General features: G+C 38.7%; 2 protein-coding genes across 2 annotated transcripts in view; one reads left to right on the plus strand and one right to left on the minus strand.

Moving 5' to 3' along the window:
* LOC307171406 (uncharacterized protein) overlaps positions 1 to 19,194 on the minus strand; it is a gene marked incomplete at its 3' end in the record, with an annotated part of 94,032 nt that overhangs the window by 12,711 nt on the left and 62,127 nt on the right. The gene's annotated exons all lie outside the window — the stretch shown is intronic.
* Positions 9,567 to 18,124, plus strand: LOC307166172 (uncharacterized protein). The gene is made up of 8 exons (XM_079884357.1): positions 9,567 to 11,421; positions 11,930 to 12,110; positions 14,074 to 14,719; positions 14,795 to 14,810; positions 14,855 to 15,173; positions 15,724 to 15,788; positions 16,415 to 16,458; positions 17,174 to 18,124. The coding sequence occupies exons 1-8, from the start codon at positions 11,209 to 11,211 to the stop codon at positions 17,208 to 17,210; spliced, it is 1,521 nt and encodes a 506-aa protein (XP_079740483.1). The 5' UTR covers positions 9,567 to 11,208; the 3' UTR covers positions 17,211 to 18,124.

The following is a 19,194-nucleotide window of genomic DNA, read 5'->3' on the forward strand; positions in this document are numbered from 1 at the left end:
CTTTTCTTGATCAATAGAAACAAGTCCCAAATCAACACTAGAAAGATTGCAAATATTTAAAATATCCCGTATAAGGCAAACATTATCAAAAATAGAGCATCCGGGAATACAATAAGTCTGGTCAATATGGATGACTTCCCCCATCACCTTTTTCAGCCTATTAGCCAGGGCTTTAGAGAATATTTTCAGGTCAGAGCATAGCAAACTCACTGGTCTCCAGTTCTTTATATCTTGTAGATTACCTTTCTTAGGTAACAAGGTAATCACAGCTCTTCTGCAGCTTAAGGGCAACAACCCCTCAGTTAAGCTCTCATTGAGAACACCCAACAGGTCATTACCCAAAACTGCCCAGAACTCTCTGTAAAACTCCACAGGGAGCCCATCCATGCCAGGGGCTTTACCCCCCTCCATCGCTTTCAGAGCAGTGAACAGTTCCTGCTCACACAACGGCAGCTTCAGCTCCGCTTTTGAGCTCTCTGAAACACGGGGTAGACCTTCGTAGAAGTGAGCAGACAAATCATCATCGTCAACATACTCACTGCTGTACAGCCCAGTATAGAACCGTACGGCCCTCTTTCTTATCTCAGAGGGTTCTGTTAGCTCACGCCCATCTTCAGAGCACAAACAGTGAATACATCGGCTCTGACCATTCTTTCTCTCAAGACTGAAAAAGAACTTAGATGGGGCATCCATTTGTGAAAGGTTTAAAAAGCGAGATCGAACCAGTGCTCCTTGCGCCCTAACTCCCAATAGGTTTAAAAGAAAAGTTTTTTTGGATTTAAGAGTCTCCAAATACCTTTGCTCTTTGGTAGCATCAGCCAAATCCTGCAATTCAACTATTTCAGTTTCTAACTTTTTCATAGATCGTGTTATATCCCTGGTAACATTGAAAGTGTATTGTTTACAAAGCATCATTATTTTAACCTTCCCAATATCCCACCACTGACGCAGATCTTCAAACTCATTTTTTCTCATCTTAAAATTGTCCCAAAAAAAGCAAAAAACATCTCTAAAATTCTTATCATTCAGCAAAGACGTGTTGAAATGCCAATATGCACTTCTGGCCTTTATATTTGCTATAAATACTTGACATGTAACTAAACAGTGATCCGAAAAACCTACTGGAGCAATTACACATTTTTTAACAATATTAAGATGATGCTTATAACAATAAAACCTATCAATTCTAGCTAGGGATATAACACTTCCCCTTGCATGTGCCCATGTATATTGTCTGACATCATTATTAACCCCCCGCCATACATCACATAAACTGTGAGTCTCAACTAACTCGCGTATAACACGAGCTGAAGCAGCATGTGGTTCTACATGATTCCGATCCAGTACATAATTTTCTGTGCAGTTAAAATCTCCCCCAAAAAACAAATAATCATCAGAAATATAATCCAGCAAAATACTCTTAACATCGTTAAAAAAATTAACTCTTTCAGCCCCAATAGTTGGAGCGTATATATTCAAAAAAACAAAATTGAATCTTTCAAATTTTGCTTTTAATAGCATGAGTCTACCTGGTATTACATGTTTCAAATCGTATGAAATAGGCAGGAATTTTTTGGCAAAAAGTACAGCCACCCCTCCTCTGACTGAACTCATATGAGAAAGCACTACTTCCCCATCCCACTCCTTTTTCCAATCGATTTCATTTAAACTATCACTGTGTGTTTCTTGAACCATCATAACATCCAAGCTCTTTTGTCTGATTAACTCAAAAAGTACTGCTCTTTTCTTTATATCTCTTGCACCATTCAAATTCAGAGTACCTATCCTTATCGTACTCATTAAATAGTGTGTTACCAAGAGATACAGAGTAAACAATAACTTAAAGTAACAAAATGACTTATGTCGTTTCAAAACCATCCTCAATTTTTTGTTTTAGTTTCAACTTAGACACAAATTTCTTCAACCTAAACATTTCTTGAACAGTGAAATGCTCCTCACTGTCACCCCTCATTGTCATTGCAACTGAATCTATGAATAGTTTACGATCAGGGAAATACTCCTCAACCTGGACGTTTTTCATATTCTTTGTTTTCTGAAGGAATAATCTTATTTTTCCAAATGTGTATTCACCTTGATGATCGTACTGTCCATTTCTGCTAGCTGTTGCCTCAATATCAGACTCAACTGAGCTGCATTCAGTATCATCATTTCTATTAGCTGAGTCTACAGTCACCTGACCAGTGCTCTTATTCTTTAGGCTTTTCTTTACTCGTTTCCTTTTAGTAGAGGGAGTTTTAAAAAGTTCTTCATCCCTCAGCATCTCAGTGCCCAGACTTTCTTGAGCCTCAATAATTTCTGCAACAGCAGATACATTCTCCTCATCAGTTTCATTCTCTACATTATCTACACCTATCGTTGTGCCATGAACGTGATCCCCTACACTCTCCACAGCTTCCTCAACCTCAACAGTCTCACTTCTCCTACTTTCCACATGCATGTCTTCCTCAGCAGAAGCAGCACTGGTGCCAGCAAAAGCAGCACTGGTCCCAGCAAAAGCAGCACTGGTCCCAGCAGAAGCAGCACTGGTACCAGCAAAAGCAGCACTGGCCCCAGCAGAAGCAGTGCTGGTCCCAGCAGAAGCAGCACTAGCACCAGCAAAAGCAGCACTGGTCCCAGCAGAAGCAGTGCTGGTCCCAGCAGAAGCAGCACTGGTCCCAGCTTCAACAATCTCACCCATCCTCTCATTATCTACAGTTTCAGCATCATTAACTCTCTCAGTACATGCACCTCTAATGTGTCCCTCTTTTCCACATCGGAAACATTTCATAATATCAGAGGTAACAAAAACCACATAATCAAAACCATCAACCTTAAATTTGAAAGCCACATTCAATTCGTCTGCATCTTTATTCAAAACCATATAAACCTGACGTCTGAAACAAACAACATGCTTAAGTAGCGGTGATTTACAACCAAAAGGGATCTTTTTCATTTGGGACACTACTTTACCATGCCTTGAAAGCTCTGCTATCAAGAGTTCATCTTTAATGAACGGGGGAACATTAGACAGAATAACTCTTTTTGCCGGTTGAAGTAGCGGCATTACGGGAGTAAAGGTATCCTGTATAACAACGCCATTCTGAACAACACTATTAACTTTTTCAATAGTGTCTAGAAAGACAACAACAGCACTGTTCATGCGAGAAGCAGATAATATGCTATCGCAACCAACAACTTCTCCTACAGCCAAAACACATTGTTCCACCGAAACATTACTCACAGGCGCGAGCTTGATACCGTGTCTTCGCGACAACCGGTCCAGGTCCAAACTCACGCGTTCTGAGGACGCCATTGCCACCCAGCAAACGCCGGATAGCGGCGAAATTCGTCCCACCTAAAACCTACCAAGCCTATATTAACACTCGCAAAAACACACTTAAAAAAACTTTAAACAAAAACAGTAAGAAAGTTAAGAGAAAGAGAGGAAAAAACTCACTCACACCAGCAGTACTCTGACAGCAAACTCCGCCCACTCACTCACAGCATCCGCTCAGAGAGAGAGAGAGAGAGAGAGAATTTGAATTTTAAAATACCTTTTATTACAATTCAAGTCACACAAGAGAATACAGCTGAGTTTTTAAAACTCACAAGATACTGTTGAAAGTCAAAATATTATTATCAACGTTACACAGTACGTCTTTTATACACCACCTTTGTTCAAACATCATTAAATTTTTTGTGGCATCGTAGTACCGGAAATCGACTAGTATTCTAGATTTCAACAACAAAGAGAAAAGCAATATTACATCTACGTCAGAATCCTTTTCAATCTTGCTTTTTCTACTTACATAGATTGCCATTTTTGCTTGCCCCAAAAAGAAGTTAAACAACTGACACTCATAAGACCGAATTCTTGAATACTTAAAACCACAAATAAAAATCTCCATGGAGAACACTTCATCAAATTGCTTAAATAAATCATGTAAAAGAATAAACAAAGGTCCTAATCTTCTGCAATGCATAAAAGTGTGAAAAACAGTTTCCCTTTGCAAGCAAAATGGACATTCAGGATTGACTCCATGGTTTATCACTGAAACAAATGCATTAACCGCTATAGTCCCATGCAAAACTCTCCATTGCAAGTCCCCTGTTTTTTTAAGCAATGGTGACTTATAAAGTGCCCCCCATTTAGGTCTTGTATTTTCACTTAGATGTAAAACATTACGCCACGGTGTATCTATCTTTCCATCAAGAGTCCTCTTGTTAAATGCTTTAACACAACAATCATACATTTTCTTACTAGATGCCTTTCCTTCTCCTAACAAACTTAAATTATTACATTTTAAGAAAAAACCTGTACACATTTCTAAATCAGGCATTAAAGACAGATTTGGAAACGGATCATCCTCCTTTGGTTGAATGCGCCCTTCTTCATAGTCTTTTATCATTTTTAACTCTTCATCAGTAATTGTTCCTTTCCATTTAGACAACAGCCGATTTAATACCCGTGTTGACCTCATCTTCATCATTCCTTCCATTGTTTTGGTGTCAGATAAAACAGGTCCAGTTATGCGAATTAGAGTCCCAATAGTAATGATGTGAGATTTCATAAGTAAGTCCATCAGAGCAGGAAAACATCCTTCATTTGAAACATCAAAACGTGATCCACAAATCAATGGTTCTTGCAATGTCCAGTACAAGGAGTCTGTTTTTTCACTTCTTAATACTTTAAAACATGACCATACTTTAAACAAATTACAGTAAAATATTGGTAGCTTAGATATAGACAACTTCTTAAGGTTCATCCAGAACAAAGGCTTATCTAGACCCAGACCTTCAAAGTTTCTAAAAATGATGGAAGCAACCAAGCTCCAATTCTGGTCTACTGAACTTTCAAGAAACCTTTGTGCATATTTTAACCGAAAAGCTGCCGCTCTGCTCTGTAAATGAACCAGACCTTGTCCCCCTTCGTTTTTAGACAGAAATAAAACACTTTGAGGCACCCAATGTAAACTGTCCCAAAAAAAGTTAACTAATATAGCTTGAATTTTCTTCAGAAGAAGTGCTGGGGGATCAATACATGTTAACCAATGCCAAAGAGTGGAGGCTACTAGATTGTTAATAATTAAAACCCGTCCTCTATATGACATATTAGAAAGTAAAAACTTCCATTTGTTCAAACGCCCCACTATCTTTTCTTCTATCCCCTCAAAATTCTTTTTTACAGTTGTATCATCTCCCAAATATACACCTAAGTATTTGAACCCATCTCTACTCCATTTTAACCCTGCGGGGAGACTAGGTTGCCCATGCAGCCACTTTCCAATTAAGATAGCCTCGCTTTTATTCCAATTAACCTTAGCAGAGGAAACAACCATAAAATCACTTAGAATCTTTGTTAGTTTTAACACATCACTTTGTTCTTTGATAAAAATGACAATATCATCAGCATAAGCTGATAACTTAAAATACTTTTCACATTTTGGAATAATTACACCCTTTAACTCTGCTCTAAATTTCCTTAACAGGGGTTCAATTGTTAAACTATACAACATGCCTGAAAGAGCGCAACCTTGTCTAATACCCCTATAAACACTAAAGGGGGCACATAAGTCACCATTCACCTTCAGCAAACTTTCAACATCACAATATAAAACTTTTAACTTATCAATAAAATTCCTATTGAACCCAAAAGCGTCTAAAACCTCCCATAAATAGCTATGTTCGATTCTGTCGAACGCTTTCTCTTGATCTAATGAAATCAGACCAAAATCAACACCAAAGAGCTTACTGACATCAAACATATCTCTAATAAAGGAAATATTATCAAAAATTTGCCTTCCTGGTACACAATAGGTCTGATCAGCGTGGATGACTTCTTCCATAACCCCACTCAATCTATTTGCTAATGCTTTGGATAAAATTTTATAATCACTGCACAACAATGACACAGGCCTCCAATTTTTAATGTCACTCAGGTCTCCCTTCTTTGGCAGTAGAGTCAGCACTGCTCTACGGCAGCTCAGTGGTAACCTTCCACTGTTTATACTTTCATTAATGACTGCAAGCAGATCGGCACCAATCTCAGGCCAAAAAGACTTATAAAAGTCTATAGATAGGCCATCTATTCCCGGTGCTCTGCCGCATTCCATGCCTTGGAGAGCTTTCTCTAGCTCTTCTAGCGTTATCTCTCTGCAGAGATCGGCGTTTGCCTCTCCAGTCACCTGAGGAAGATCCTCAATAAACACATTAGTGTTTGGCCTGTGTAGAAGTTCACTGCTATACAGTTCTTTATAAAATTCTACCGCTCTCTTCCGAATTTCTGTATGATCTGACAAGAATGCACCCTCTTTAGAACGCAAAACATGAATACATCTTTTTTGGCCATTTTTCCTTTCCAAATTGAAAAAAAATTTGGAAGATATATCCATCCACTCTATATTCTTAAAACGAGATCTGATCAGAGCCCCCTGTGCTTTCAGGTCTAAAATTCCAGCCAATTCTTTCTTCTTTCTGTTTAAAATTCCAATAAGCTCTTGATTCTGTTCTGTTCCAATAGATTCTTGAAGTTTCTTTATATCGTCTTCTAACTTTACCATTGAACGAGTTATTCCTTTAGTGATGTTGTAAGCATACTGTTGACTCAATTGTTTGATTTGGGTTTTTCCGAAATCCCACCACTGCTGCAAAGATTGAAAATCAGATTTGGTGGTTCTAAACTCATTCCAAAAAAATCTAAAGATCTCTCTAAATTCCATGTCAATTAAGAGTCTGTTATTAAAATGCCACATAGCGCTCTTTGGTTTTATGGATCCTAAAGTTAAAAAGCACTGAACTAAACTATGATCCGAAAAGCTAACTGGAATAATAGAGCAATCTCTGAAAATATTAAGTTGATGGCTAAAACCATAAAATCTGTCTAATCTTGCTAAGGACAACATATTATTATAAGTGTGACTCCATGTATAATGTCTCTGTGTCTTATGAAAGTTCCACCAAATATCTACAAGTTCATGTGTTTCTATAAATTGAATTAGCCTTTTTCGTGAAGCCATATGCGGCTCAACATGATTTCTATCTGATGCAAATTCAGTGCAATTAAAATCTCCTCCAATCAAGAGCAAATCTTCAGAATTGCAATTACTTACTGCTTTACATAATATATTTAGAAATCCCAATCTTTCAACTGCATTGGTGGGAGCATAAACACAACCAAAACAATAGAAAGCATTTTCAAATTGAGCTCTTACTTGTAAAAATCTGCCTTTCACCACTTCTTCTACTTCATATGAAATTGGAATGGAGTTTTTAGAAAATAAGATAGCAACACCGCCACTCAGAGATGTGTTATGACTAAAAATGGGTAACCCATCAAATTCTCTTGCCCAATTTTCCTCATTAGAGACATCACTATGAGTTTCTTGTACAAGTAGAATATCTATTTTCTTTATCTTGATTAACTCATATAATTCAAACCTTTTCTTCTCCTCTCGTGCCCCATTTAAATTAAGAGAGGCTAAGTTAAATTCCCTCATTAAAGAGAAGAAAAGGATAATCAAGACACACAAAAAAAGTGTGTTTTTAAAGCTTGGCATTGTCGACATTAATTCCTACTTGAGAATTTACTTTAGTGAGAATTTTTTTCAGTCTGTAAACCTCCTGATCAGAAAAAAGACCTTCACTCTTAAAAACCTTTGCTTTTTCTACAAATTGCTCTAGATCAGGAAAATACTCTGTAATGCGCACATTTCTCGCATTCTTCGTTGTTCTTAAAAAGAGCTTAATATCGTCTGCGCTGTAGGATTGTTCTGGCAACTCAATATTTGTTTGATCATAAGTAAAACTGCATTCTGAAAGGTCAGTTTCGCTGTCGGTATCAGTTTGACTATTTTCCATTATTTTCGATTTACTGTCATGGCTCTGCCTCATTCTCCTCTTTTGTGGCGTTTTAAAAACGCATTCATCTTGTTCTCCCCCAGAACACTGGTCTCTTTCCAGCTCCATGTTTAGAACCTTTTCAGAACTCTGCATATCTAGACCAACAGTTAACTGCTGCCCTTCATCAGATACAGAAGCTTCTATTTGCTCATTGCCCATTTGCTTCAAAGCTGCAGCTTCACTTGATGAATCGGTTAAGATAACAGGTTCTTGTACATTGTTTACCTCAACCACATCCACTGTTGAAGGCACCTCAACTACATCCACTGTTGAAGGCACCTCAACTACATCCACTGTTGAAGGCACCTCAACTACATCCACTGTTGAAGGCACCTCAACTACATCCACTGTTGAAGGCACCTCACTCCTAACGTCTGTTGCTACCTCTTCTCCCTCACCAACTTTTCCAACCGGTGCTGATGAAACAGTTTTCTTAGATTGCTCATCTTTTTTCGGACAAACCCTCACGAGATGTCCTATTTCACCACAACCAAGGCATTTCATGCTGTTGGTTGTGGCATAAACCACATAATTGAAATCATCGTGATTGAAATTAAACGTCAAATCCAATTCCTCTTTGTTATCCTTTAAAACCATATACACAAAACGTCTGAACGACACTACGTGTTTCAGTAACGGTGATTTACAGCCGATTTGTATCATCTTAATTGGGGAAACCAACCTACCATGTCGCTCCAACAATTGAACAAGCTTCTCATTTTTAATGAAAGGCGGCACGTTTGACAAAATAACCTTTTTGGACGGAGTAGATAACGGTAACACTGGAACAAACACACCGTCAATAACAACACCACTTTCAACCAAAACGTTCGCTAACTCAACGGTTTTCAAAAAAACAACAACCGCGTTGTTCATTCTTGACGCCGACAGAACATTTTCACAGCCGACCACCTCTCCCACAGCTAAACTGCACTCTTCCACGCTAGCATTCAAACTTATTTTCACCGCATGACGCCGTGTGAGGAAATCTAACGTTCTCACACCTGAAGTCATCCTGCCAGTTATAAAAACTGGCAGAAAGACAACAACACACTATCTTAATACTTATAACCCGTATACCACAGGTAAGGAGACAAAAGATAGAGAAAAGGAAACTTTTTTTTAGGCACAGCGGCCAGAAAAAAGAAGGTCAAACACTCACCACACTTCTCACTCGCCCGCTCAACAAACGCTCACGCATGCGCACAAAGAGAGAGAGAGAGAGAGAGAGAGAGAGAGAGAGAGAGAGAGAGAGAGAGAGAGAGAGAGAGAGAGAGAGAGAGAGAGAGAGAGAGAGTGTGTGTGTGTGTGTCAATGTGTATGCGAGGGTGTGTGTGTGTGTGTGTGTGTGTGTGTGTGTGTGTGTGTGTGTGTGTGTGTGTGATCTGATCTTACGGTCATATCTATCTATCAGCATATCTATCTGAAACATGCTAGCAATGCAGTAATATGTACTAGCAACCACCTGAGTACCCTAGCAACCACAGAGCAACCCCCTAGCAAACACACCAAGTGCCTTAGCAACCGCATAATAACACCCAAGTAACCACCCAGAATACCCTAGCAACCGCATAGCAACATCCGCCTACTAAACTAGAGCGACGGGTTGTAACTAAACTAGAAACCGGATGTGCTCTGACATCATCAACCACCCGACTGCACAACCTGATCTCACAGAATTACGTGAAATGAACACGACCCCTTAACCCCGATTTGCGTGGTGGTGGCACGTAATGTGTTAGAATTACGTGTCGGCACCACGCAAACAACACCCATACAAAGTCAATGAGGCTCATTTGTCGTGGTGGACACACGGATTCCCTGGTTAGACAACGTCACAATGGGCAGCGGTAAATGTTGTTTTCTAGTTTACGAAACGTCCTCCTTTTATAATTTATTGTAGTGTATTACTTCCGATTTTTGTTGTCTAAATAACAGTAAATTGTTTGTGATATAACTATCCGTTTATAGATGGAGTAGTTTTAAAGAATGGCCCGAGGCTGTGTTAAATAGATTGTTCCCTTTACTTTATTAAACCATTTACGATATTTTATTCTTTTCAAATGTATTGTCTGTCATAGCAGCGAATATTATTAATTATTATTATTATGAATCAGAAGACTTTCAGTCGTTACCACGGCAACGATACGTCACGTTACGCACGCTTCTTACCCATAATCACTGCGCTTTTACCACTCATTTCTCCCGCCACATGACTACAGTAAGTATCTCAACCCCTCGGGGTGTTTGTTTGTTAAAAAGCACGTAAAACCTTTGCTGTTATTTCTTTAGTTGTAGCTGGATTTAATCATCCATAGAGTTTAGGTTGAATTTGTTAGTGTTGCATTATCATTTACACGGCTACCCGCCGAAGTAATTACGTTAGCTAGCCAGCCAAATGACAGCTGTCCCGACCCCGGCACAGTAGGAATGTGGCACTTCCACAACAAAAATCAGTTTAAACTCATGTATTTGTCCATGTGTTGTGAGGACAACAATTAACAACGTGTTGTTGCAGTGGTTAAAGTTTTATTTAAAGTGCAAAGTAAATGTCAGAAGTGTAACTAAGGTGAATTACCGCAATCGGGGATGGACTAGAATAAAAAAGTGGACCGGGAGTCTTTCCAGAGGATTTGACTGCTCAGTGCGACTCAATGTCAATGACCGTTCATACATACCTGATATAATTAATGCATCATTAACTTGTAATTAACATAATTATCCTGTAACACTTTCGTGCCATACTTTTGTAAGACTTTGCCATTTTAGAAGACACTGAATCATAATTGTTACTTTAGTTATGTGTGACATTGAGAAGAGAGAGCAGTAGATATTATGAGAAGCGTTTTATGCAACAGGACAGTAGAAGACCACCTTTTCCATTATTTGTAGGCCTAAATAAAAATAGATTTGTGTTGGTACTTGCTTGTGTCAAGTGAATGTGGTACAAATCTGATATTTGTACAGTAAGGATTGATTTGTATTGTACGTAGTGGTTGTGATTGATACATAGTCAGTTAATAAGTACTTTGTCCTAACAATTAAGAAATTATCATTTACTACAAATGCTATTCTAATAATCTTTTGCTTTTTTCTTGTTTTACAGCTATATTGCAACACTTTGACTCCACCAACACACACACATATACACACACGCACCCAAATCAAACCAACGGCACTTTTAAGAGCCACTCTCTCTCTCTCGTTCTCACTTGTCTCTTTCGATCTCTCTCTTTCTGTTATTGTCTCTCTTTTAATCACTCTTTCAGTCTATCTATCTCTCTCACTTCCATCTATTTCTGTTCAGAAATGGCTGGAGGGTCACAAAAAAAGACCTGCCCAAACTGCGGGGAAAAAATATATTGTGGACTTAAAATTTGTTCATTTTGCAACCATCAACAACCCCAAAATGTAAGACTCCAAAAAAAGATGGAAAAATTTAAAAGTCAGCAGAAGCAGTGGTTGGCATCTATGAAAAAAAATAAAAATAAGTCCCACGTTCTTGATGATGCTGCCATTCTGGTATGTAGTTTTCCTATCATCTCATTCACCAAAAGTGTTTTATTATTTTCACATAAGCAAATAAATTGACTAGTTTAATAAATTGCCTCACATCCACACTATTAATAAAAATATAATTCATGTTTACTGTTTTTTCCTACTATTATATCTAGGGAGTTGAAACTCATACAAATCCTCACATTTATCTATCCAAAAATTTTGTAAAAATTGTTTGTAGATGTTTCCTAGCTTTGATGTAACTTCACACATTCATGCACCGACAGCGGTGTCAGCCATGCAAGGCACCATCCAGCTCGGTTAGGTTAGGTGTTAGGTTAGGTGTCTTGGTTAGGTGTCTTGCTCATGGACACCTCCACACTTGATTCAGTGGAACCGGGGATTGAACCACCAATCTTCCGAATTTGTAGACAACCTACATGAGCCACTGCCGTCCCAGTGTAAACTGTAAAATTCAGCTGTAAACTACAGTTTTGTGTATCTAATTGATCTCTCTACCTCTCTGTTCCAGCTTGAGAAGTTGTATGCCCTTGGCATGAAGCCCCTGCTGCTAATTGCCCATCCTCCTAAGGTGGTGACAGGGACGTGCCATACTAAAACAAAACTAATGCTGCCAATGCATGCCCACCTTAGCACATCCGCTAAGAAATGCCTTGATAATGTGGATGCCATCTATAAATTGATGGTTGAAGGTGAGATTGCATTTATTTAACCTTGAAATGCATACGCATGCATGTATTCACTATCCGTTGTACAATTGTTGGTGTTGTCCTGTACATTTCCAAACAGCAAAGACTAGAAATTTTGATCTGGCTGTAGCCTAGCTGCAACCTAGAGTCATTTTAAAAGAGCCTAAACACTCAGCTGGGAAGCTAGCGCAAATGGGAAACAGGACTTCCTGTGGTTTCTCATAAAATAAAAGCCAGGGCCGTATTCATAAAAAATCTTAATGCAAAGAGTAGCTCCTAGTGACAAAATTCTAGGAAAATTCTTAGAAATGTGGGAGTTTAAAGTGGCAGTAAGATGAAGAGGGAGAAGAAATGTGTTGATGGACAGTGAGTTAGCCTATAAGACGCTATAGATTAGATAATGCAGAGATCATGTTTAGTGACCGATCTTATTAAAGACACGCTAACATCTCCGTTACAGCACATAAATGCTATAGCGCCAGATTACGCATGTAATTTCAATGTGAAGGCTTAGAATAGACCCTATACATAAAAATTGTTTTCCTTCGTGGACAACCAACCAATCACAGTCTTCAAAAGATTTTGTCACACAAAGCAATGGGGTCAGCCCCGCCTCCTCACTAAGATAAAAGTTTTTGTTTTTTCCTTGCTCAAGAGTTGCTCTCAGAATCACTCTTAAGCTAAGACTCATATGTAAAAGTTTTTAAGCTAAATTAGGAGTTTTCTGAGAGGATTCTTAGAATCTTTAAGAATACGGGCCCAGGACTCTGACTCTATAGTAACGTAGCAATCAGGTTACATTGCTGTCTCCTTCTCTTTCCTCTGTGTTCTCTCTCCATCATACAGGTCTGTGTGTCTGAGCTACACACACACTTATAGCAGACATATCTTAAAGGCTGACGGTGGCTTCGGCTGTATTCACACAAAATCCGCCAAAGTCGCTCTTTCCAACAGGGTTCTGTGGAGGTGGGGTAATGTTTATTTGTGCTTTAGAATGTAACCGAAATGAAACAATCAGAAGACCTTTTATTTCTCTGATTCACTGCTTTGTTCTTGCTAACACTGCTCACTCTCTTTTGGAGCTCGCTCAATCGCCGCTCTCTCTGCATGGGCCAACTTTGAATCATGTGTTTACAAACAGCAAGAGACTATCCTACTAATTTTGCCCTTTAAGACTAACTTGTGTTAATGTTAATGTATTTTTTTAAAACATAGTCAAAGTAAATCTACTACTTGTGCCACTGCGAATAGAGATTGGATGTGCAAAAAAGTACCTAACGGCATGAAAGTCACTGAGACCTCAACCGGTGTTGGTCAAGTTACTCAGGGAATTGTTACTCCTGTAAAAGTTATAATATTACTTTACTTATTACAGGGAATTAAAAGTTACTAGTTACATTACTTGTCATGTTACTATATTACTTTTACTATCCCGCGCCCTGCCCTTTCTAAAAAGTGACAGATAACCTGTTTAGTCCACTTATTTTAGAAATGAATCCACTTTACTGGAACAACAATAATTAACATTAGGAGTCGACAATCAGCCAAACTTTACACATTGCTGCCTCTCCAACCAGGTGATGCTATACAGAGAAGCAATGTGCATATTGAAAATAATAATAAACAGTTTCTCCCAACATCGGTAATAGCTATCTAATGCTATTTAACTAATAGCATATTGATAAGAGCAGGGTGGACTATGTGTTTTTTTTCAAAACATATAACGTTTCCCAACATCACTGGCTGAAATAAAAAATAAAGCAAGTCAACCCCGATTTTTGAACTAATGTTTTTTCTGCACATGTATTAATAAGAGCAGTATTCAGTGTTTTTACAGAAGATTCAACTTTGCTTAATGCCACTCTCCCGACGAGTGCATGCATCACTGGCAGTAGCATCCTACCGGTCAGCACCGGCGTTTGCATATTATATATTATATTTGTGTGTTCTCCATGTCCATTTATAGGTTGGACAAGACTCAACTCAGACCAACTACCTCAAGAAGAGGAGAACTTCGTCCTACATTTGGTGACGTGTGACTTAACCCCTACCACCCATATCCAGTCACCACAACAGGAAACACCAGCCACAGCATCACAAAACCAGGCTCCATCCATTGGCACACCAGCAACCCAGACTACATCCGTCTGCACGTCACCACAGCCGTCTCCTTCCTACCACACATCACCGCACCCTGCTCCATCCATCTACAAACCAGCACTCCAGGGTCCCTCCATCTACAAAGCAGCACACCTGGCTCCATCCATCCAGGAACCAGCACACCTGAGTCTTTCCAGCCACACACCACCACACCTGTCTCCATCCATCCAGGAACCAGCACACCTGGCTCCATCCATCCGAGAACCACCACACCTGGCTCCATCCATCCAGGAACCAACACACCTGTCTCCATCCATCCAGGAACCAGCACACCTGGCTCCATCCATCCGAGAACCACCACACCTGGCTCCATCCATCCGAGAACCACCACACCTGGCTCCATCCATCCAGGAACCAACACACCTGTCTCCATCCAGGAACCAGCACACCTGGCTCCATCCATCCGAGAACCACCACACCTGGCTCCATCCATCCGAGAACCACCACACCTGGCTCCATCCATCCAGGAACCAACACACCTGTCTCCATCCATCCAGGAACCAGCACACCTGTCTCCATCCATCCAGGAACCAACACACCTGTGTCCATCCATCCAGGAACCAACACACCTGTCTCCATCCATCCAGGAACCAACACACCTGGCTCCATCCATCCAGGAACCAACACACCTGGCTCCATCCATCCAAGAACCACCACACCTGGCTCCATCCATCCAGGAACCAACACACCTGGCTCCATCCATCCAGGAACCAACACACCTGGCTCCATCCATCCAAGAACCACCACACCTGGCTCCATCCATCCAGGAACCAGCACACCTGTCTCCATCCATCCGAGAACCACCACACCCAGCTCCACCCTTCCATGAACCAGCACACCAGGTCCCAGCTGTGCAGCCACCACTGGAGGGTCCACGGCAACGTAAAAGACCACAAAAAATTAAAGGTGTGTTTTAGTCTATGCACTAAATACACTAAGTATTGTACAGACATTTTACCCCTGCATAATCGTCATGAAGTTAATGTGATTTTTGTAAACCCTCTAAAAAGTATTGATTTATTATGGATCTGATTCAGGATTGCAATTATACTGTATGCCTAGATGCTATATTATTTTATTATTTTTTCTATAAATAGTAATTGAATTGATGGTTGTCTACACATCCCTGTAATTAGAGAGCTGCAAAGTTAAAGTCCCAGTGTAAAGAATACCAGTGTAAAATATATCTGCTCTGTGGCAAGCGATGTAAAATGTAAACAGTCCATTAGGAGACACAACATAAAGAAGGGATGGCAAAGAAACAAAGATTTTGAATAGAACCATGCAGCCTTTGATACTCCTGTGGTTCTCAAATCTCACTAGGAGGAGCTAAATGTGCTAATGACAAACAGTGGAAAAAATGCATAAATGTGTGCATTGTGAATTGATTCCTGCACACAAAATACTACACATATTGTGGACATTGGTGCAAATAATATATTCCTTACAATTACAGATTGCCCTCACAATCGGCTTGAAATGTTCCCAGTCCGTGAAATAATAAAGACAAGGAACAGAAAGGTAGGACAATGACTAACTGGATAACAGTGTTTCCTCTCAATTAGTTAAAGGTATAGCGGAGGATTTTTTATTTCCGGGTGGATTCTCTATACTATTGGTCCTCCTAATTGTCAATCATTCTGGTGAATCAATCAAACTTTTCAAAAAGTGGAGAGGGCGGGACTTATTTAAAATTCGGAAAGATCCTCCGCTATACCTTTAAATAATGCTATTGGCTATTGTCATTTCAAAACCTTAACCAAGTTAAATTTCACTTAAAATGCAGCAACAAATATGTGATTATAAAAACAATGGTTTTATCGCTTTTATTATTTATCCCCCAAAAAAACAATTATTACCCCTAAAGACACCCACGTCAAGACAAGTCACCTTTTTATATAGCGCTTTTTACAATACAGATTGTATGAAAGCAGCTTCACAGTGATTACTTAATGTTACCTTGACAAAATGCTGTTGTCTAAGTCACAACATTGAGCTGGATATGTAGGCATCCTGTAAATACCTTTAGCTTGAAGTGTCAGTCATGGATCTTATTTGATGACTATTATTCTAAATATGCAGTATATAAACTATGTCAACAATTAATATATTTTCACTCCTACAATGTCTTTGTCTTCCTGCCACAGGGGAGGACAGAACATCTTTATGACTGGCAGCCCTGCACAATGTGGTATGTTAAATAGCTTTTGGTTATGTACGATTACATGCATTTTATTATTGGGCTCTTGGATCTCTCTGTACTGGCAGAGTGTACTCTGTACATCCCTGAGCAAGACTCTTAACCCCTAGTTGCTCCGGAGGCGTGCGACATTTGACATAAACAGCAATTGTAAGTCGCTTTGGATAAAAGCGTCGGCTAAATGAATAAATGTAGTGTAATGTACTGTTTTCATTTGTTGGGATTGTTGACAAGACATTGTCATGGGTAGAGATTATTAAAGAAAAATGATCATGCAAACAGTTTTTGTATGCTGTTTACAATTGTGAGTGTATCCACAGCCATATGAAACCAAAAGTGAAATTCACTATTTAAATGTAACTGCTGCAGTGAGTTTCTGCTGCAAGTCTCTAGAAGAGGAATGCAGTGATTGGAGATGTTGATGGTATAGTCAGAGGAAACATCAGGGTTTCAGGGTTTGACGATTAGTACACTGCGAATGGATACATTTATTTGTGAGTCAGAGGATTTATTTTATTCCACAACATTTTGACCTTTTAAGCTGCTCACCTCATCCCCACTCTGGAACAACAGATTCTTGATGCTCTGCATTACTCTGCAAAGTATTGTAAAACAGTAAATGTTACATTCATGACAATCAATTCAATGTGTATTATACTAACTAATTCTCCCTCAACTTCCCTCTATTCATTTATGTTTTTCTCAGTGGAAAGACCTGGCCTCCATCCTGGCAGCCAGCCTGATTCCCATGCAGCTAGCCTGCAAATATGCAACATACATTGCAAACATGCATTTTTTCCTTGTTCTTGTTAAGTGTATTTTCTTTACATATTTTGTTGTTGTCCACTTGTATTGTTCCATAATATTGTCATGTTACATCAGCTAAACAGTTTGTAATGTAATTTGAACTTTAATATTCTTCATGGTTTTTATTCAAGCTTGTTGCTGCCTCTTTTATCTGTATGGATTCAATAAAGTGCAACAGTCAACAGACTTAACATTTCTTAAACTTGAAGGACTCCAATATGAATTGTTTTGTTGCCAACAGACCATGGAAAAGTTACAATTGATTGTATTTTGACTCAGACAAGCTAAACTATGGGCAACAACTGATCCTTTCATAACTACCAAAATGTTCAGTCCACTGATGACACACACAGTTGGAGTGCTTTATTGGGGGACATAGCTCAATATTGAAAAGGACACGGTTTCATTTAAGATTTCATATTAAATAACCTCCGCCACAAATATAAAATTAAACTACATGAGCAACTTCCCATTTTATTCACAGGTTTCGAAATGCCTTAATTTTTGTTATCAATCTTTCAACCTCTTGCTAAATTACAGTATCATAATTAACTATGAAATCATTCCATGTCCTTATTTGCATAACATACTGTTTGGACTAACCCTATGTAGCAGTTACTCATCTTGAAGCTGATTGTGTGTTGACAAAAATAACTATTTAATTTTTTGATGGTAATGAAAATGTGCATTTCACAAATGGGACTACACACACACACACTTCAAATAAGGGAATTGAGATCATCTTAAATAAAGTGCTGTTTGGTACTATATTTGTTGTTCATTTGCCATTTCTGTTATTCACTTCACTGTCATGAACAATACCTAACAAAATAAATGAAGTGTACTATGTGACATTTTCAGATTTGTTTTTTATTATGAAGTTTGACAATCTGTGACAGCGAGTTTGTTATGGATTGTTTTATATCAAGGGGATGGTTGAAAACTTCCAGTTAAACTTTATTTGATAATCAGTAAATCCACAATAATAATTTAATATGGACATAAATCACATAAGGAGAGTTAATATATGGACATTAGCAAAGTTAATAGCCTATTGAGACTTTGATAAAGGTAATGTATACCTGTATAACAACAAGGAAAAGAGAAAGGAAATTATATACATATTTACACATTTAGGAGTAATTTGTAGCCTTATATTAGTAAGTTAAGCCTATTACAAACAACGTGAGTACGCACTGTAAATGTTTTAATTTATTATGGGTGTTTTTCAGGTCTGTCCATATATCATTGACCACACACTGTTCATATCATTGACCACGTAATTTACATAGCACCTTAATCCTTACTAACAAAATGCAGTATTGTGTAACGTAACAATTTTATTTAAGTCATAGGGGCCGAACAAACATTTTGAAATTCTAATTATACAATATACAAATGCCTAAAGCTCCTAAATTACACTTCCGATGTGTAATTAGGGAGGTACGTTATGTAACTCCAGCCGAGTGTGAACATAATCCCGAAACGCGTGTATATGGGCCTACTTGCTAAAATCGCCTTAATCACCGGTTTGCTTTTTTAAAGTAAACCACATAAATTCATTGTAATATATGCTTCGGCTGCAGTTAAACATTAAGATATTATCATGATATGTGTTTAGAAAACCCTATTTTGCAAACCGGAAGAACTACTGTGACGCTGATTTGTTTTGTTTTCCAGCTCGGAAAATATCCGAAATAAACCTAAATCTTTACTTTTGCATATCACACAACATCTAAATACAGTGTAAGTACTAGTTCGGCTGTACTAGATATTTAATATATTCAGTGCATACATCTTTTTACAACCCTAATCACAGCCTAATGTTTGCAAACAGAAAAAACTACAAATATGGTACTAATTAGTATGAAGTGGCATGGCGCGGCTAGAGGGAATTGTAGTTTAAAAATATATGTCTCA

The sequence above is a fragment of the Squalius cephalus genome, assembly GCF_949319135.1.
Source record: "Squalius cephalus genome assembly, chromosome: 1".
NCBI lineage: Eukaryota > Metazoa > Chordata > Actinopteri > Cypriniformes > Leuciscidae > Squalius > Squalius cephalus.

Excerpts from the sequence above, each read along its gene's own strand:
- LOC307166172 (XM_079884357.1), top strand. The coding sequence starts at position 11,209 with ATGGCTGGAGGGTCACAAAAAAAGACCTGCCCAAACTGCGGGGAAAAA. Across the intron at positions 15,174-15,723 it reads AAGACCACAAAAAATTAAAG|ATTGCCCTCACAATCGGCTT; the intron begins GTGTGTTTTAGT and ends TTACAATTACAG. Across the intron at positions 15,789-16,414 it reads TAAAGACAAGGAACAGAAAG|GGGAGGACAGAACATCTTTA; the intron begins GTAGGACAATGA and ends TTCCTGCCACAG.